The 22,113-nt window shown below is 36.4% G+C and overlaps 2 protein-coding genes across 2 annotated transcripts in view; one reads left to right on the top strand and one right to left on the bottom strand.

The window, feature by feature from the left end:
- The first annotated feature begins 612 nt into the window (after positions 1 to 612).
- The window catches only part of LOC146002312 (uncharacterized), a 204,350-nt gene continuing 182,849 nt past the window's right edge, over positions 613 to 22,113 (top strand). The window contains exon 1 of the mRNA XM_083140025.1: positions 613 to 753. Coding sequence (XP_082996151.1) covers positions 613 to 753 — 141 coding nt within the window. The remainder of the gene's footprint in view (positions 754 to 22,113) is intronic.
- LOC146002625 (uncharacterized) lies at positions 6,789 to 15,472 on the bottom strand. Its single transcript, XM_083140586.1, has 3 exons — positions 15,339 to 15,472; positions 12,107 to 13,245; positions 6,789 to 6,910 (listed from the first exon to the last, which is right to left on the bottom strand). The coding sequence occupies exons 1-3, from the start codon at positions 15,470 to 15,472 to the stop codon at positions 6,789 to 6,791; spliced, it is 1,395 nt and encodes a 464-aa protein (XP_082996712.1).

Below are 22,113 nucleotides of genomic sequence, written 5' to 3'. Positions count from 1 at the left end.
TGTTGCAAAGTGTACGTCTATTTTTTGAAAGTTTAATCTGCAATGGAGCTTCACAAACATTTCGGTACATATTTTTATAATTCATAGAAATGCAATTTTCTAAAAAACATGCTCAAATCTTGTTTTAATTTTATCTATTACCTCATGTTTGTTACTAGTGTTACACCTAATTTGGACCCACCCACCACTAATGTGATAAAAATCTCACAGAATGTTATCTTTGCGAGAAAATATTATTCAACCTTTAGGTATTGATATGTAATTTTGAAACATTCATTGTGTTTCTGAACGTTTTATATTATGTTCCACTGAATGTTTGTGTGTTTAAATAGTATATTCAAAAGACTTAAAACGTCAGCCAAAAATGCTCACTTATAATAGTATAAAACTGTAATTTGCTCCATGTTTCTTTTGTTATTCTGACAACCTCATCGGTGAGTAAGGCAAGAAATACTATGATAAAAAAATGAATTGTGCTATATGTACACTCTTCGAAATGAAATTAGTTACACACAAAGTTGTAGTTATAAAATGATAATATTCAAAATTTTCACTATTTTCACTATTTTAGTTAACATGTAATATTTATTATTACTCAGAGAGTACAATAACATGGATAACCAGACGAGAGGGAAGTTGTACGATTTCTTATCTGAACTTGTGAATGTTATACCAGGAAATATGACAAGATTTCAAGAATATAAATCTATCTTTGACAACGGACGTATGGATTTCCACGATACATATATGCAGGTGAGTACCATAAAATACACACATTTCTAAATGTACTTAATGCGGAAGTATTACTTTATATACTAGGAAGAGTATCACATACTGAGTTCGTATGCAAGGGATTTCTTGAGAATTATATGGAATAGAATATTATTATCATTCAATGATTATTCTTATTATCAACAAACATGTTATAAGTCATATCGTAGGGTTGGAATAAGTATGTTACCCTGCAAGTCCAATTTTGGTTGGAAAAAAGTAGTTTTCAAATTGTTATATTATCTCTTTCGATAATTTTATTTCATACTTTAAATTACTCAATTACTAACACTATTTACTAATTTCTGACTGGAAATATCTCGTGTGTTTTCAAACTTTAGTGTCCCGAGATATAGTTGTAAAATGTAGAGAATAACTTCTTTATAGTGATCCTTGTACCCTATCTGTTACAGTGCCATAACATTTACATGCTCCAAAGTGTTCTAAAAATCATTGGAGCTCAAGTGACAGAAATAATCTCTTGAATAACATGATGAGGTAGAATTTCAAAAGTCTTTAATCTTTGTAGGTTTTTTTAGGCATTCCATGTTAATTTACATGGTTTTGTTTATTTTGTAAGATAGTCTAATTTCCTGGTTCATCATAATATTCTTGTATTGAAACATCGTAATAAAGAAAATCAGATCGTGGATTAATTAATTTATTGTTATTTATTTAAAAATGTTTTTAAACTGCCTAGAACAGCTTTTCAGCCTTAATGCAGCAGTATTACATGTTACATGGTCACAAGGATACATATTGCAAGGTATCCAAAACCACAGTATTGGACAACAGAGCATTTCAAAATATTTAGCAAACATAAACTAAACTACTAGAATTTTAAAAATGCATTAAAAATATACAATTGTTATATTTCAACTATAGAACTATAAAAGAGTTCTTAAATAATTATCCTTATATATGAAGTTGAAATTGTTTTAACAACGTTATCAATATCTATCTCACAGTATTCGAATTATAACTGTTTATGAGGTACGGAACATAATTGTTATTTTTGTAGTTCTTATCAAGACATAATAATTCGCTCTTTCCTCTCAAGCCCAGAACATAAGGAACCTCAACTAATATTTTTCTAAAACATCTTTCTGTCAGAGTAATTACAACAGTTTAGATAATTAAAGTAATTTTTCTTAGCTTGCCTAATTTAACCTCCTTTCTTAGGGACACATATCTCAGATACCAGGATAACTTCTTAGTAGACTTGAACTTATTATAGCATATTTTCTTCTTATTGAGAAAACGATTAATTTTACGAGTTATCCATTGTGACTGCTGAGAAAAACATTTCTTCCTATGTGTATTATTTCCCACAGATTGTAATACTACACTATGAAGAGACTCTACAATTTAATTTAATTCAGATGACAGATTAATGGAATCAATACCATCATTTATATCAAAATAAAGTTGGAGAAAGTTACATACTTTAAAATCATATGACTCATTTAAGGGCAGATCTGCATTAGTCTCACATGATATATGAGACAGGCTGACATCTAAAACAAAGGGTGGATGGAATTCATCAACCTTACTTACAGGTACAATACCAGTATTAAAAATAATTTCGTCAAAATTGCTTAAAGCTGAACCAAATGTGGACAATTGGTTCGATGCATTGTAATTGTATTGATTAAAATTAAGGAGATCACACATTTCAATAACTTTGGAACTTTTAGAACTATATCTGGTTTGACAAATTGCTTGTTTGTAAAGTTACCAATCAATTTCACCAACATTAAAATCTCCCAAAATCACAATCTTATCATCAGAATTCCAAATCTATTAATAACCACATCAAAATATTCAACAAAAATATCATTTTTCATATCAGGACGGAAGTAATGAATGCCTAAAATTATTGAAGTCTTATTACCTGTGAATATCCTCACCCATAAACACTCAACTCCATAATAGTTAATATCTATTACCTCATATTGTATAGAAGACTTAAAAATAAGACAACAACCACCAGCTAAGGACTTGGTTGAGATTTCTGAGGAGCGGTCTTTCCGTAACAAATTATTATGTTCCTCCAAGTTGACAAAATAATCCCTATCAGTTTTCATCCAAGTTTTCGTTAAGGCATAAATGTCGAAGTTGCTAAAGACAATATTCTCTTCACACGTAAACTCTTTCGTGTTAAGACCACGTACGTTTTGGTAATAAATGCATAACATGTTGATAACCCTAAAAATACAGATATCAAGAAAAAAAAGAAGAATAGTTAAAGAACTGTCTTCAGCTTGTTATTTAATCTCACTCCTGGCAACCCTGCGCTACCAGCCATTACCGTTGCTTCAGTTACATTCACGTCGCTTAATTCTCATTTCAATTCGGTACTATTAAATAGAATGGCCAGTACACTGATAATATTCTCTTCTGTTTGGTGAATATAGAATTCTATTTAAGAAATTATTTACACTTTAATTTCTTCACGTGCACATTTTCCAAGGTTCTAATCTTTGGAAGAGGAAACATACTTGTATGCCAAATAATGCTAAATTAGAGACCTATTTAATTCTTTGGTCGCCTTAGTAAGGTTCACTGAACTTTGCTAATCAGTAACATAAGAATGTATACTAGTTACTAGTCTGTCGAAACGTACATAAATAATCTATCATTGAGTTTTCTATTTCAATAAAATCGTCATACTCTAAATTCTAACCTACACATTGTAACGTGCAAGTTTCTGCACGTTCATGACCTTCTGTAAACTTGGATTTGAGTGCGGTTTTCAACAGGAAGCACTCAAGGCGCTGTGGATCGATCTTATCTCGCCTGTCTTCAGTCCACATGCACTTGCTACCCTTTGGTGAAGTAAGGTCAGAAACAACAGCAAAGCTGCGGTTACTGAGAAGGTTTCTAGGAACCAGATACGATCAGTTACTCCACGTGCGGAGAGTCCCACATGTGAGGATACCACATGCGAACGACCGATGACACGATGCAAGGACAGTCAGTCCTCTATCCATGTCCCCCCAGACCTTCTGCACTTCCTGACAACGACACGAGGCAACAGAAGTAACCTTGCCGAGGGTTGTTTCGGCCACACCCGAAGTATTAAGCCCTAGTCACAAGACTAGAAGTGGTGGTAGTCGACCAGCAGATCTGAATTACGGCCGGAGGCGCTGTCCAGTCTCCGACCCAAGATGGCTATCCACCCAGCCAAGTCCAGGCTGTCTTGAGGCACTTAGAAGATGGACAAGGATCTTCACTTCAAGTTTACTAAGTATCGTTAATCTACCCTTCTTTCATTTCAGCTCCCTTCCCCTAACGCACAGGTTGGGATATTCTTCATATATCAGCCACATCTGTTTTCTATAATAAACCTTGTTAATGTTAATCATTACTCATGCGCCTAATTGTGTCTACACCCTACAGGTTTTCATATTTAGGATTAAGACTCTACCTAGATAATAAAGCATTCTCTTTCAGCTCTACGCCCAGACATCTGAGCTGCATAACCCCTAACGGTAGTGCTTGGGGCAACGCCCCCGATACCGTTACAACATTCATATAGTGTTTTTTTTTTTAGAGTGATAGAACTTTGAATTGAAATAAAACACATAAAAAATTAAGTTTGAAGCCATTTGTGTTTTTATTTGAAAGATAACTTTTTGACATTTACTTTTTGAAAATAATTTCCGGCATATGTCCACCACGACTAGCTGTGATGAACCGAATTCGATCAGTCCAATTTTGAACCACTTTTTCAAGTAATTGGGGACGTTTGTCGTTAATAACACGAGTTATGTTGGCTTCCAAATCGTTAATTGTTGCTGGTTTATCAGCATAAACCAGAGACGTTACATATCCCCAAAGAAAATAATTCAGGGGCGTTAGGTCACATGATCTTCCTGGCCAATTCACTGAGAGCACCGATATTTCCGAAGTGCTCTATAAGTTTGGCGAACAAACATTGATTTTGGAAGTATATTTCCACAATTTGTAAACGTTGTTGCGGCGTCAGTCTTTCCATGATCATTTGCCAATGCTCACTGATCAGAAATGACAAAACAACATGTCATCAAAACAAAACAAATGACAGCTATCCCTATCGAAAGTTCTATCACTCTTAAAAAAACACCCTTTATATGCAGTATCACTATTATCACTGTCACATTTCAAAATCTTTAATTTATCAGTATCTTTCCACAAGATCAATTACAAATTACATTTTAACACATTAAACTCACAAACAATATGTATCTCACATAGTCTGCAAAGGTAAGAACAACTATAATAGCCGAAAGCTGAGGTGTCACTAGCACCGCTAGCACTTATCTGGGTATCAAGTTGACAACCAATATCTTCCATTTTTATCAGGTTTGTTGTTCATGTTCGCCTTCAATCATAATGAATGTATGGTAAGTTTGGATAAATATGCCATATAATAGGAACACATCACAGATTAAAAGAAACTTAATGGACATCGAACAACCATAAAAAATCTATCCATGGATAAAAGTGCAAAAACACTGAACAGAAAAGGAGAACGAAAAACTGCACAAAATACTTATGTGCAATAACTACGGTTACATAGAGAGTCATTAAGAACGATACCAGAGTATTTTTACTTCACTGTACATGGCAATTGAATCTTCAGTTCGTTATTGCATAAGAATAAAATGTTACAGAACAACATAATAGAGATATAATGGGATGCACTAATTTATATCTAGCAAAGAACACTAAAATTTGTGTAAAATGTCCGTCCTTACAAATAAATTAATGTAAGAAAATCTATTGATCATTTATATCATTGGCACGGTAATTTGGGGTCATTTGGGGGATACCAAATCCGACCTATATATGTGTGTAGAGGGAAGGGAGCATTTCATTTCAGAATAGGTAACACGAGTTAACATGCATGAGTTTTCCATATTTTTTAGAATGTTATGTTTAATTTCATGATATTTGAACCAGTTAAAAAGTATATATATTTCTTGGTCAGATGAAACTATAGGTCTAAGCTAGTAGCATACCCCAGTAGGTTACAGATCGTCCGAGGTGAGGTGGAGGAGCCAAAGCTTTTTACGCCTTTTATTTTTACAGTTGTGTGTGTGTGTGTGTTTGTGTGTGTGTGTGTGCGTGTGTCTTGAACCAAAATTTGATCTGCCTCCGCTTCCCAGTAGGTTACCGTCGCCCAGCAGCAGCAGCATCAGCAGCAGTTCGTCATCCGTAGAGGGAATAGGATTAGGGCCGACAGCGGCCAAATATCTAAAGGCGATGACAGAAACGAAGTTTCTGGTTTGTATCCGACACACAATCCTTCCTGGATCGTCGTTTGACAGATAGGCAGTTGGCACGTCACGTTCGACAAGGACGATATCATCATTTACAAAGAGAACCGAGCGTGATGGAAAGGTTCCTTCAAGAAGTACGCAGGCACGGCGGGACTCTGGAAACTGGTCACTAAGAAACGTCCCGATCCCAACGTGTATTCCGAAGAGGATTTCGACAACTACAACGAAATTCTCTAGATAACCGACGCGCTCAACGATCCATGTCATTACAGGGTCAAGTCGAGTAGCAGCGAGAAGTACAGGAACGTCATGAAACCGCTGTTGAACGAAATGAAGCAGCAGCAGCAGCAGCCCGGTGGCACTCACCTACCAACCGGCAGCTATATCAAACGCTACACAAATTTACCCGTGGAATTCGTGTGGCTGGACGACGTTTGTAAACTCGTGGATGGGTTGCTGGTCATCGCCGGAGAAGAAAGTGCCAGGAACCGAAATTTTCGCAACGAAAAAGTCGGCATTGTGGATATGATCATTTCCAAACTAAGTCGCTTCATCGTCAACGAACCGAAAGGTATCTGAGCAAGATCATCAACATCTTGCCCCCGCGATTCTGGAAGCAGGCGGAAAGAAAGGGACTCGTCAAATACAAAAAAAATACACTTCGAAATGCATACTCCGGGCTACCAATACTGCTGTCCCGGCACCAAGTTAGACAAGCCAATAAATCGCGGCGATCCGAGAGTCATCCCCTTAGATGCCGCCTGCAAGGAACACGATATCGCACACCGGGACAACAGGGATCTCACAGCAAGGTACGACAGGCCTTGGAACATCGAGTGTGGTCGGCAGGGACTCCGGTCTGGGGAGATTGGCTGATATGGGAACAACAATGCTAATGCCCACAAAAAGAAAACTCGGTTGGGGTTTTTAACGAAAGGGTATTTATTTCATTTAAAAAAAATCAAAACTGTTCAATGATTCTCTCGTTCTTTATATCGTAAAGACCACGCTGCATAGGGTAATGTCGGGTATCGCCTGTTGGAAATCCACGAACACCTAGATGCTAGATGCTTGTAAGGTCGCTGATCACCACCTGCTTGCGTTTCGATGTGTTTATCACGTACATCGAACGTCTCTGAATAAACTCCGCGGACGTGCAATACATGTCGTTGGATCCTTCCATAGTAACCCTCTTGAATGCGGTGTAAGCTTCGTACATCTTTAGGTGATCATCTTACGCAAGGTAAAAAGGGGAAAATATCGTTACGTCCGTTCTTGAGGCAGGGAGTCGTAACGTACCCAATTTGCGTTACACGGTACGTTCCATTTTGTAGGAGGAAGAGTATGGTTCAGCTGCTGGTACCCATGGAACGTAACGAAATGCAATATGTTACAGACTGACGTTACAGAGAACGTAACAAAATGTATTATGGTAGATATTAACGTTATAAAGGAACGGAACGAAATGAGCACATTGGAACATAACGTAATATGCAATATGGTATATACTACCGTTACAAGGATACAAGGAACGTAGTAACGAAATGCATTGTGGTATATACTAGCGTTACAAAAAAACGTAACGAAATGCAACATGGTAGTAAATAACGGTACATAGGAACGTAATGAATGCAATCCTCCGTAACGGAACGAAGTGAAAGGCAATATGGTTAATTAACGTTACATAGGAATGTAACAAAATGTAAACCACTGTAGCGGAACGGAACAAAATGCAGTTGGGTACATACCATCTGCATAAGGAACGTAAAGAAATTCAGTATGGTAGATGTTAACGTTACAAGGAAAGAACAATTCACAAATGTTTGCTAGTAACGTTATAGGTGCGTGACAAATATAATCTATTAAACATCAAGGAAGAAAAAGGAATAGCCCAAATCTCTTGCCATTCATTGGAACATTGCGAAAAATAACTCAGTATATTGTGTGGGATTAATGTTTCGTTAAAAATATGGTTGTTTGTAAATTAATGAATTTCCACCAGGGTTGTTAAAGGATCAGGAATTTTAAATCAATTCAATTCAGGTTCAGCAGGGAATATTAGCAAGCATAAATGGATCTGGACCGTAAAGAGCCTTTTTATGTTTAAGGTATTTAAATAAGTTCCAGGAACCTTTTTTCTGGATCAATTGAAATACGGCACAGGGTCCTTCGTTCCGGATCAATTTAAAGACGGTCTAAGTTCCATATTTGAAATGAAACAATACGCAACTTGGACCGAATTTATACTGTGATAGAACAGGTTCCGGTATTGTTGCGGAACCCAATAGAACCCATTAGTTGATGGGTTCGTGGACGTTTAAAAACCCTGATTTGAAAATTACATTTTTGGCTCGAAATTGAATAAACCTTCCATGTAGTGTAGAAATGAGTAGCCATAGGCGTGCGCACGAAGTCCAAAGGGGGGGTTAATGCCCCGCCCTAATCATGGACGTCTGCAGATATTTTCGACGGAGGGAGAAGCGAGGTATTTTTCCATGGGGCATATTACCCCGACAATAGTGTTGCCCCCTCAAGAAACACCACTTGAATTCGAAATTATCGCATTCCTGCATACCCATTATAATAATTAATGTAAATTACTATGACTGGAATCAAATTATACGTGTGAAATATATACTTTTAGCTGACATTCGTTTTCTAAAGGAGAGAGGTGGCCATCCGCACCCCCCTTTCAGATTTCCATGCCCCTATATTATTATACTTTAATCCAGAAATTTAGGGGAGAGGAATTTTATCGCCGGTTATTAAACTATATTATGCTCTTGAAGAAAATGAAGTATTTTTAAGCCAATGAAAGTTCACAAAACAACTACGGCTAAAGAAGGTGCAGTGGCGCAACCACAGGGGGGGGGGGAGATTGGGCCTCAACCTTGGACGGAAATCAATTCTAAAGGGTAAGGTTGCAAACATTGAACTATGGAAAGAAAGGTTGCAGAATGTAAGAGTTGCAGGACAAAACGATACTAAAGACGGATTTAGTTTTCACGTCTTTCGTGCATTATTTCTTCCAGACGGTCAAGAGCATCTGCAAGGAGGCACAGAAGGGCAATTGCCCCCTTTCGATTTATATCTTTATACAAATGTAAATAAAGTTATATAAAATTGTCTAGCTCGTTTCGCTCGCAATATCTGCTTTTCTTACAGTCTTGTCAATTTCAAACCCTTAGCTATAGTGGAACCATGAGCAAAACAACCTGCGCAGACCCACGACTCCTGTACACCATACTCCCGCTTGTAGGGGAGGGGGAGAGTGGACCATGCTTCCTTATGGCCCGAGGTGGAGGGAAGAAGGGAAAGCTGCGCGGGGACTTTTCGTCCCAAGGTTTTTTTCCTTGTGGTCGATGTATAGGGGACGGCGGCAGTCAGCCCTGGACGCCGAACGATGTAAATAGAAAAAAAAATGTAAAAGAGAATGTCATGGGCCTCCATGATTTTTTTGCGCCATATTAAATCAATATTGTTTTCAGTTTGCAAAAATTTGGATCTAAAAGTTTTCTTGATCGCTTCGCTAGCAATTTATTTTCTGTAATGCATTGTAAATTGCCAGAGGAAGAAGTAACAAGAAGTAAGTACGTCAGACTATTACAAACAGTTGAGTCTTAAATGTATGAACAATTGTTTGGGGGAGAAGAAGCGCACACATTTCAGAGGCATATTTTTTGTTGTTTGTTGTGGGGGCGAATGAATTCATTATGTAATGTATTAATATAGGCTATATAAATTGTGTACGTATAATAATAGTGCCATTATTACTACTATTATTAATAGTTTATCCAAGTACTCCCCCCGCAGACAAGAATTTGTGGTTACTCCTCTGAGGGGGTGCATCATTTTCTATGTAATTGAAAACTATCGCGCTTCGTTCTCTGGCAAATTTCTTAAAAATAAAAGTAAGGACATTTTGAACAGGACACTTAATAACATAATGGCGATGTCTTCCATTCCTAACTCCCAGGTGTGGGCAGACGTTGTAACATGCACTTTTAGTGACCATTGATTTCTACCATAAATTGCTACTACTAGATAGTGAACATAGAAGTGCATGTTTGGACACACGCCAGAGATTGTGCTTATGGCAATGGTCATCGTTAGTGCTCGAAAGTTGATGTGTGTGTGTGTTCAGTAGACTTTCAGCTATGCAATTGCGGGCGCGCACTTATGTGTGTGTAACAAATTTACTTTGTTTTTATATAGTCTTGTGCAACGTACGCATACTGTACTTTAGCGAGGACAAGAATTTACATGACCCCAACTCTGCCATGCAAAAATTAAACTTTGATAGTTATTGGAGCCCATTTTAATATTACAATTGTGGGTTCAGTATTTTTGAGGTATCGATAAGACATGTGGAACGACTGATTCTAACAAAATGAGTCAAGTTCAAAAGATATGTGGATGCTATTTGTCATCTCCATTTACATTCCATGCTGTTACACGGGATGATTTGGTAGTAGAGTGATTGACTATTCGGTTTCCATTCTTCAAAAACTCATTGTCCAGAACATTAGAAAGTAACATGCTGATTTGGATACACACACAGGCAGACACGTGCGTCCATCAAGGTAATTAATGTACATTAATTTGCATTTGCGTGCGTCTTTTGATAATTTATCAGATGCCATGCAATAATTACTTAGACAAGATAATGACAATGATGTTGCCATTTTTTGATATTTTATTAAGAGAATTTTATAACAAGAGAACTAAACTTAACCTTAGGAAGTAGCGTGTTTGAAAAACAAGAATTGATTTTAGGTTACATATTAGGAGGCTAACAGTAACGTCTGTTATTGAGTGGTGTTCCTGAGTAATTTGCTCTAAATGTTACATTTTGAGGTACATTCTAAAATGGCTGTCAAATTTATCATAAAAAATCTAAAAATTTACACTAATCTCTCACAAAGAAATAGATATCATGGGAATTAATACAATAAAAAAAATTAGGATTTGTTCACCAACCAAGGAATAACAATATTTGCCATATATTCAACTCCCTACAACATCGAAGCTCAATTTTTTTTTAAAAAATGTAAATATACATATATTTAAAGTATGCATTCGTACTGTATAAGCATAAGAATAGAACGGAGGTTCTGAAAAGTATATATTGAAACAGTTTTTAAAATTTTGTTGAATATCTTTATTATTCTCTTAATCATTCCAAGGTAAATTCTAAAACAAGGAAAAAAAAGACCTTATTACTTAAAAAACTAGAGAAATTTTGTATCTTTCAAAACAAAGCAAATACACTGTCATTTCCTTCAGGTGTCAATTTAAAACTAAACAGAATTCCACAAATTTGACATGAATAAAAATATATTTCATACTCTTGTATAACATCAGTATATCTGTGCAATTTTGTGAACAGGTAAGACAGCTACTCAAAACTAAATGTATTAATTACTAGGAAACATTAAACAAGTACGAGCAAAATTGTTCTTTTAATTAAATTACTTCTTATGGAACCTCTGAAAAGATTTTCTTTGGTTACAGCTACTTATGTATAATGAACTATAAGATCACAAAAAAAATCAAGTAATTATATACATTAATCTAGACAGTAATATTCCCCACATTTTCAACATGTTGTACAAGATCTTTCTGTGGTGTATCATTGGATTCCACAAAGTTTGCTACAATGTTTGTAGTCAATTCTGTGCTGCTATTTCTGAGATTGCTTTTTAATGAAGATTTAGTTAGATTTTTTTTCATGAAAATATAATTATTTCTAATAACAAGTATGTCATCAATAATTTCGGTTGCCATATTACACCTGAGTGGGTTTAGTATGAATTTCAGAGATGAAAAGAGTCTCTCGACACTAACTTGTGTTGCAGGAGTAGAGAGAACAATAGAAGCCAAAATGTACAATTCGGGACAACTTGATTTTCTAATTTCCCAGAAATTTAGAACATTTTCAGTCCTTTTCAGTCTTCGAGTTGAAACAAAGTAAGTGTCCAATAATGACGCAATATTAAACTTTGGTGCAGATATGGTATTCCGCCGCAATAAATCTTGTTTCTTTAAGTAGTTTGTGACATGGTCACTGTCATCATCTTCAGTGCTGGAATCTTCTTGTTTCTTTACCTCTCCACACACTGATAAGGATTTCATGTGTTCAAGTCTTAACCACAACTTCTGGAGATACACCTTCGCCACATGGATGTTTTCTTCACTTAAAACAGAAAAGTACCTGGGATCCATGTAAATAGAAGCAAGAAATCCTGGATACTCAAATAATGATGGAAGTCTCTCTTCGTTATTGACATATAATGCTTGTTTTTCTCGTTTGTCCATGCCCTCTACTATGTGGCGTGCAAGGTCTGTGTTGATTGTTGATGTTTTAAGGCGACACTCCAGCCATATCCCGTAGAAGTCGCCAAGTAGAAGCTGTTCTTCTTGCAGCCTCTTTGTGGCTACTTTGGCTGGTTCCAGTGACGTCAAAATAGCCTCAATGTATATCCAGTCTTCTTGCTTTATTTTAACTTGCTCTTGATAGTAATCCCCTATGAACTTTTTAAGTGTAAAAAGTGACTGGAGCATATCATTTGTGCTGTTCCATCTTGTCGGGACATCAAGGGATGGTACCGGCAGTGATTCTGCATTCAATTGACGCCGTGCTGTAGGCGATCGTAAGACACGGCATGCTGCTTGACATGTCACAATAATATCCTTAACTTCAGGAATGGAATTGAGAGCATCATTCACGACTAAATGAAGAGTATGCGACGCGCAACGAACGGATTGGAGACGATAATCTTTACTCGTCAATTCCATTTCAATATCTTCATCTTCGTAAGTGTCTTGAGAAATATTAGACATCTTTGTTTCTTGATCTTCCCCAATAAGTTTCCCGGCTTTAATCATGTTTGCTCCAGTGTCTGTAGTTAAACTATATATATTCTCCACGGGCACATTATACTTATCCAGAATGTTCAACAATTCGTAACGCAAATTGCTACCTGTTTGAGACACAAATAACTCTTGAACTGACAAAGTACGCAATTGGAGAGCCCCATTTACAACAAACTGGACGTTGACACCAAAGAATGATCGTCCATTTTTCGAAGTAGAATCAACTTTTAGATGTATCAATTTTCCCTCCATTTCGCCGCGTATTGTTTCTCTGATCTGCTGGGCCTGACTGAATAGCATGTTCCGTACACCTTCCTTGTTCACGATAAACCTGCAGAGAATAAAATTTGCTTTAATCCTTAATTGATAAGTTGTTTCTTGATTTTTGAAATTTTCAAGACATTTGTTTCAAACCCAAAATAGAATTAAAATTCTTAAAAATATTTTTCAAATAGTATGAATTAATTATATTATCAAGCTTTCATCAACTAGGCAAATGCTACAAATATGAGAAAGCAGAACACTTTTTTGGTGAAAGTGAAAAAGATTGTTATTTAAAACCATAATAGGTTAACCTCTATCAGTGTGTCTAGAAACTAACGCAGCTTGCATGCAATAAACAGTGTTATTTGATGCAATCAACGCTCTTTAGTAAAGTTTGAACTAATGAGGAAGTTATAACACCACCCTCCCTGGTCACAGCACTGGGCTTTGGCAATAGGTCTTTTTGCTTCATTCAGATATACCTAAGGCTGTGAAAAGGATATATGTGACACCTATATTTTTTTTATTTTCTAAAATATATTAACAATAGTATATAGGGGATATCTAAATAAGTTGTACTGCATGCTCAGTTCCATCCAGCACTGGAAAGCTACAGAATGTTAGCATAACCTGTCTCTAGGCATATGGAGTACAGTGAGTTTGTTTTGTCTCTGCGCAGAGTTAGCACGTGATATGGGACAGATGCCGGCATTTTCGTCCCGTAACGTCTAGCATGCAGACAATTATACAGTATTTATATTACATATTCCGACCTAACCTGTGTTATAAGAGTTTAAAACGAACGCACTGTATATGTAACAACTTTGTAAAATTGAGGAAAATTTGACATAATATTTGAAAACTTTATATTAATTAGTTTTGTTTGAGTGTACAAAAGTGTGTTAAATATCATTTGATGAAAAAATGTGTCTCATACATATCAGTCTTCAGAAAATTACTTTTCCAGACAGTTATACTTAGTTTACTTATTCAAAGAGTAACTGTTGCAGTTGAAATTACTCATGATTATGTCAGTGAGTAACTAGTTTTACAGTTATTTGAAAAACTAACTTAACGTAATTGCATTCCTTCTAAACATTGTAAGGATATACAGAACTCTCTACCTTCATTACATGAGGCTGGATCAATAAAATCAATGTATTTGAAGTAACCTGAAATGAATTTCTAAGGAATTCTAACTAAAGAAGGTAGCTGTAACCGTAGCAGAGTTTCATTTTTGCAATAGATGTAACTTTATGACGTTACTTTTACTATTCTTTAAGACAAATTTTTAACTTTAAAATTTGTAGCGTTGGGGGAAAAAGTTAAATTTGGCAACACTGTTTCAACTATGGGCTCCCGCGTAGCCAAATTATTAGTGATTTAACATTTGGCGCTAGCGGTCCAGGGTTAAATTCCTGGTGGGAGCCCTCCAAAATTTCAGTCCTGCCCAGCTACGCGAGGACAGTAGTTGAGCTAGTTAAGGAGTGGGTTCTGTCTTGAAAGCCAGAAATAGCTGCGATGGACTATGCGCGGACCAAGCGTCATCCTTTGAAAAATCAGCTTAGAGTTGTTGGCATTTGAATAATTAGTCTTGTTTGTATACGTCAAATTGATTTAAGGGCCTTTCTCTTAGAGGGGTAGTTTAGCTTCCAACTATTTCTTTTCTGGACGCTTTTGTTTCCTTTTTTTTTCGGAATCTCCTACTAAGGCAAGAAAGCTGGGCTTCGTTTCATTTTGAATTTAGGACATCCACGCTTTGTTGCAATTCGTCATTTCTAGTTGCTCATTAAAACTTCAGTGTTTGGTTTAATCTTGATTGTTGTCATAATATTACAATGCGATGACATACCACAGACATAAAATCCAAAATAAAATTTCTTAAATATTTATTTTCTTGTAATTAATGATCATTGGGTGTGTTCAATTTTTCGCAATAAAATATCCAACAGAAAGTAACTGCAAAAGTAAGTTATTCTTTAAATTGAGTAGCTGCACCGAACCTACTTTTTGAACCAAGCAACTGACTCGAGTAACTTTCCGAACACTGATTAAGACTGTCCGTTACTAACAATGAAAATAATTTCATTCGTATACAATGTGAACATACTAAGGAATACATGTAAAGGACAATCTGACGACATTGATGAAAATACGCACCTGTCAGAAGCTGGCATCGCTTCCAAAAGAGGATTCACTATATCTTGAAATGCTTGGTCATTCATCAGTGAAAAAGGACGTCCGTGCTCCGAGATGAGTCGGATGCAAGACTGCCTGAGGATGTCTGCGGTCATCTTTACATTTAGGAGAATATTGGCTTTCGGATTACTAGAGATAGCATTTCTCATTTTCTTCTTCTGCAGAAATGACAGCTTATCTTGATGCCTCCGCTTGATATGTTTCTCTAGGTTACCACTATGATCTCCCTATAAAGAAAATAGTTTTATTCATACTGAAAGAATTAATATCAAAGTAAAATCTATGTGCGAGTTTGTGTATTCGTACAATATACCCATATACGTAAATATATGGAGACCACTAACTGTCATTATATAACAATATGCTTAATGTATGGAGATTAGTCACAAATTGGAATCCCAGCACTTTTTACGCCTGATTAAAATACTATAGAATACCCTACACATAGTGGACCTTCCCCAATATAAAATACGTCGAAATTCTTGAACATGGGGAAAGCTAGACTACAATGCGTGTGGAGAATTTACAGGACAACGAGCTGGAGGCAACTATAGAGGGGGGCGTGGTGATAAGTGACAGAACAAGACTAATTTGCGGTATAAGCTCGCCTAACTTCTAGATAAACTCTACAGGTTATAGGGAGAAAGTTGTGCTTATGGATTTACGCCTTCATGGCGTGGTGCTATGCACAGGGGAGCACTTTACCTTTACCTTTTATGGATTTTGAGATTTTGGGAAAAATTGAAAGTCAATGATTGGGATATGCATTTGAGTTGATTTAGTATATTTTACTTCGCTTTTCTGCCAATTTTGTCTAATTGCGAAGTTGGGGATGAGTGATATGATGAATGGGCACACTTTTGCTCTTTTTACTATAATAATAGAACAAGTAATTTGATTTTGAATTTTAAAAAAAGGATGCAAAGATTGCTCCAATGCAAGAACAATGTGCGTAAAAACTTTGTTCAGTAAAGCCAATTTGTTCAGGCAAATTTGCTTTGAATTTTTAATGCTTAAGTAATGATAAGTAACTTTTGTCAATTCTAGGTAATTTTGAACATTTATAGTAGTTTTCTGAAGATTTTTTGTAGAGTTTGACATTTTATTAATTGAATATCTTTTACCCTTATTTTTCAAATTTTGTCATGTGATAATGTCCTCTTGCTGACTGAAGTAAACCTAGGACACACTGCTTTCAGTATCTTTCAGTTCTTTCAATGAGAGTATAGAGGAGCTTTTCCATGCTGATTTCGATGCATAAGTATTAATTACTAAGCAAATTATCCACCATCGCGTTTGTTCTGTTTTACCCAATGAGAGTTGCGAATTTGAACAAAGCGCCAGACAAGCAACTGAATCTCTACACAAGCATTTATTTCTCAAACACACGCACGATGCAAGAAAAAAAATTAACAAAAGTAATCTTTGTCAATTTCCCACACGATACTTGTGTATCGTACTGTACACGTCTTTACTAGCAGACAATCATTTTTATTTTAGAATCTCCGTCAAGTGTTTATTGATCATATTACTTCAGCTTTATTCTGAAAAGCCATTGCAACTTTTGTCTTCTGTAACAATACAACATAAAATTATTTTTTAAAAAAAATGATTTTAAATCTCACGTATTTGCCAATTCTGCATTAATCTCACTGCTGCTAACAGTGTGTATTACTCCATTTTCCGAACAAGTTGTAGTAAATTTAAACATTTTACACTTATCCATTAAATTTATCAAAAATTAACTCATCAACTGTTAAGGAATTAATAACAAATGATATATTTTTAAAATTTTATTTTTAGGTCATTAATTGCTTCGCCCTGTTATAAACGCTATTTCCTTGATATTAACCAATTACTGCAATTCAATCCTGGACATATTGGACACCCATTCAGAGGTGTGTGTTTTATAAACTACAACCCACGGAAATCTTTCCTGAACCTGATATTTTGTCTTTCCAGTAAAGTCACAATTTGATCTGAAATATTTTCATACGTTCAGTTTTGGCCCGCAACGCCATCAATAAAGCATTTGGTTTCTGACGAAATATAATGTATGTACCAAACGTAAAATTTAACTTACCACTCCATCAAATTGATCAATTTAGTCCAATTTTGCATATACGAATTAAAATAATAAATTTTACTAAACAATTCAAGTGATGGAATAAAGGTCCTACTTGGAATGTTAGAATGTAACCATCCTCCGCAATTTTATATGGATATACTAGCTAATGGATAGTAGGAATTTCCCACGATTGCTCTCTCCACGAAAACAGTCCAGTCAAAGTCTGAGCTTCCCCTTGTCTCCTCCACACCCCTGGTCCTACAGGGTTGCCACACATCTTAGCTGCTCAGTCGACACTTCGCGCGTTGTACAGTGGGATCCATGAGTATTACCGTGCAAATTGTCCATCACCATGTTAGTGCATTTTATTTGACCCAATAAGAGCTTCAAGAATTAAAAGAAAACTCAAAACAAGCTGTTGACAACTTCTGCACCAGCATACATCAAAATCCATCGCTTAAAACACATAGGATGTACGAGAAAAATAACGAAAATAGTCGGACAATTTGCCGAGCAATATTAGTGCATCGCACTGTACGTATGCGGTTGATTGCGTCAGCTGAAATTGTTGCTTATTGGTAGAAGAGGCATATATTTTTGGTAAATAATACAAAATTTCGGTACAATTTTCGGGTTCAAATGCGCTAAATAAAATAAAAATTCGTTGTTATAGCGGTGAAAAATCTGATCAAAAGTGGTGTATAAAATGACAAATTGAATATAATCCTAAATTTGATTAAAAAACTGCACTTATTACACAAAATAAGTATATCCCTTATAGTACATTCGTAGCATATCAGTTCTGTTGGAACGCTACGCATTTATGTAGTTACGAGAGTATTAAGTCTATTCTGTATAAAGGGGTCAATTTATGCTTCTCAAATATTTACAGCAGAATTAATCATTTCTCCGTGAATTACCTAACTCAGGATATTTCAAACTTCAGAAAGTATCGCATCGGTAAATAAACTAATTTTGTGTTTAGGAGTATTTCTTATTTTGCAGATCATTTCGTTACGAAACAGGGTAGGAAAATGCACCTCACCTTTCAGAAACATGAAAAATTAACATTACAGCATGTCATTTCACATTTCGTGTTTTCGTCAAAAACGAAATATGGATGTGTCTACTTACTGGCAAGACTAGGTGAGCGGCGTGACCTTGACTGAACTCTTTTCGTGACTTTAGATTTATAAATTAGCAGTTTGCACCTTTTCATTAAGTAGCCTCCTTCCTTTTTTGTCTTATTTCTACAGAGACTAGTTGAATATCTAGTAAAATGACGCGCTGTATTACAATTACTAATAGTATTACAAATTTTACACAAACATCAAAGAATGAAATACATTAGACACGAGTTTTCTGAAAATTTCTTCTTTTTCAAACTTTATACAGACGAAAATCGTGAATGGTAGTGAGCTCGCCCTGTTGAATAGGATGGGATTTCTGAGTGGAATGTTCAATGCAGCATATTGATCAAGATACAACAACTGAATTACGGCGAAGTAGGTTAGAAACCCTGCGTGCTCAAGAGCAGCTTCGATAAGGCACCTGAATTGTCTAGAGCTGAACAAGGAAATGGGCGATCTTTATTTCCCAAGGCCATTCCGCAAAACTAATGCCACAAGAAGTTTCCTGTGTGGATTTGTGAGCATGAAATTGTAGGTTGATGATAGTACTACAAGACGTCAAGTGGATTTTTTCCGTTTCGTTATTTTATATCGCTTTGCTACCTATAGAGTTTGAATAACTAATTAATCATTTGATGAGCAGACAATCACAAAGTAGCCGATCCCGTGGCAAATTAATTAGCGTAATACAATGCGAAGTCTAAAGTCTGATTAGAACCTGGACTAGAAGATATTGTCTTTATACCACTTCCATCATCTATCGCATCCTTTATCATCGCGATTAACAGTGGTAGACGCGAAATAAAAATAGAACCTTTGCAAGGACGTCCGAAAGAGGGGCAAGGGGTGGACGACCCCCCTGGAAAATGAAAGTCAACCAAAAATTATATATATATATATATATATCACACATATAATGTCATTTCAGCTACAATAATATATGTTAATTATTGCATGAACATAACTTCAAATTAAAGTAATGTTTTTTTTAAAAGACAACACTTATGGTGTAGGACATGCACCTTGTTTCCCCCCTGGAAAAAACTACCTTGCTTGCCCTTCCCTGAAAAAAAATGCGGGCGTCCATGAACCATTGGTATCTACTTCGGAGTATAAAGCGTTGTTTCTTCAATGTATAGCGCGGAAGTAGACCGCAACAGCCTCTTATTTGACAGGAAATAGCAACACGAGAATAGGGATTCCTCGTATTTTAGATTTTCTCAAACTAATTTCAAGTATGTGGTGGAAATTCCTTCTATATAGTATGCAAATCGAGGTTTGCAGTTTGAATGGGCGTATTCCTTTTCTCGGTTTTTCCTGGAGACGATATTTTCAATTACTTTGAAGCATTTTGTACCATTTTTTATTTTTATAAGCAATTTCATTAATTATACATATGATAGAATGATCTAAACATGAAACTCATTGTCTCTTGCAATGATTAACAGTTTTCCTTGCCTTTCATTACGCTAGGCCTCTCAGTCGCTATCTTTGTTGTGAACCTAGATTAAGTGTGGGGCTTATCCTCTATGCTTTCATCATACAGCATGGCTGTGGGCTACATGCTTGACATCTTAACACAACTCCTTTCAAATATTTCTCGGGAAACGTATTTCACCTATCGTCCTACGGGAATCAGACGAACGTAACTACAAAAATGCGGTTTTCAGTTTTGTTAAAAAAAAAATCCTCTGAAGGGTATTTGAAGTAAATCGACATTTTTCCACTTCTAATTCTTATCTGTAAGACTGAGTCACGTTTAAGAGTCAGACTTTATGCACAGTAAGGCTAATCGGAACTGAACCTACAGTTTATAAAATTGGATCCGAACCACTGTGTGCCTCCACCGGGTATCGAACCCGGGACCCCTGGAATACAAGGCGACGACGCTACCACTGCGACATCGGGGAAGCCGACCTTCACTTCAAGTATCGCTATCACTTTTTAGTAGTCAAGGAGTATTGCATTCATTTCAATTTGGAGTAAGAGTTCAGCATTCACGTAAATCAGCAAACTTTGAGTTTTAGATACCATGTTCAATAACAACTTATATCGTCACGGCCAACAAAATAATGGCCATGAAAAAATTAGTATCAAGACACCATACTAAAATTGCTGCTTGAAGAACACCGTAAAGACTAAAGTCGTTGCCTGCTCCGTGACTGATCAGCTAAGCTGCTATTTGAAACCCTGGCTAAGGTATGGACGTACCATTGAGTTTGTCCCAATATCTATTCAACCTCAACATAGTAAATAACTGAAGAGGTAGGAAAGCTACGTAAAATTGCCGAAATAGGAAATAAAATACTCCTCTACCCCCCACACATGCATATGCAGCCGAGTTTTGAAATGCCGAAGCAACTATTGCCCACGGTCAGACTATATCAGTTGCTTTCAAACGTTAACATGATGAAATGAACGTTTCTATATGCACCTCCATGCAAATAATTTCATAGAATCCCAAATAAAGTTAAATTAATTAATGTATTGAAACTAGGCATTTGAATTTTCCCAAGGCAAACCTGCAGACATGAAAAGATCTGCCCATAGTCTTCAAGCACCTTTAAATACGCTGGCTCATAGCAGAATGTGATGTGTGAGCAAGAGTGCACTCGTGCACAATCCTACGTGTAATTTACAAACGTTAATTATTTTCCATTTCCTTTCGCCTGCATCCTAACATTTTTTTAATCCACGACAATCAGAGCAAAAAGTTTAGTTAGTTTTTTATGATAAGATTGAATTCCTGCAGAAATGAACAGAAACTACTGTGGGACCACAAGGATATAAACCTGAGCAGACTCGCGGCTCGCGTGCACCTTACTCTCGCGTGGAGGAGAGGGGCACAGTAAAGCATGCTTTCTTATGGCCAGAGCTGAATGGAAGAAGGAAAATCTGTGCGTACACTTTTCGGCGTTTTTTTTCCCCTTGTGGTCGCTCTATACGACGTATAACCCCATTGCACTCTAAACTAAGGCTCTCCGACATTTAGACGAGCTGTTTTCAGTTTCCTTTTTCGAGACCACGTTCTCTACGTTGACCCTCACTGGCAGAACAATTGAGAGGAAGAATGTAACTTATAAGATAGAAAACACTTATGATGTTTAAATAGTAATAACACGATCAAGGTGGCTTCGGTCTAGGACGGCTATGAGATTCGACAAGTTAAGATAAGTCCCATCCTGAAATCCTAAATAACGGAATTTACGGCGAGAACTGAAACATTTCAACCTGCCCGAAGATTGCACTTACCGCAACTTTCTTTCCGCAGCCCGGAATAAGACAGTGAGATTCTCGTCGTATGTAATCAAAGGAGAAAAACATGCGAACGGGATTTTTTCTCTTTCTTCCCTTGGATAGCGAAGAACCTTCTCCTTCCATTGTAACCAATCGTAAAAGACCGAGATTCCCATTCACGCTAGTTTTAAGGATCCCAATTTCTTCATCTACCTCCGCTGTAAAATGTAGTTCTAACCTCCTACCCCTCCCTTAAATCGAACACTGCGAATCTGATTGGCTCCATGTAGAAGCAGCTTGT

The sequence above is a fragment of the Lepisma saccharinum genome, chromosome 18 (assembly GCF_977018435.1).
Source record: "Lepisma saccharinum chromosome 18, izLepSacc3.1, whole genome shotgun sequence".
NCBI lineage: Eukaryota > Metazoa > Arthropoda > Insecta > Zygentoma > Lepismatidae > Lepisma > Lepisma saccharinum.
Note: the sequence above shows the minus strand (reverse complement) of the source record. Positions and strands in the feature narration are given on the sequence as shown.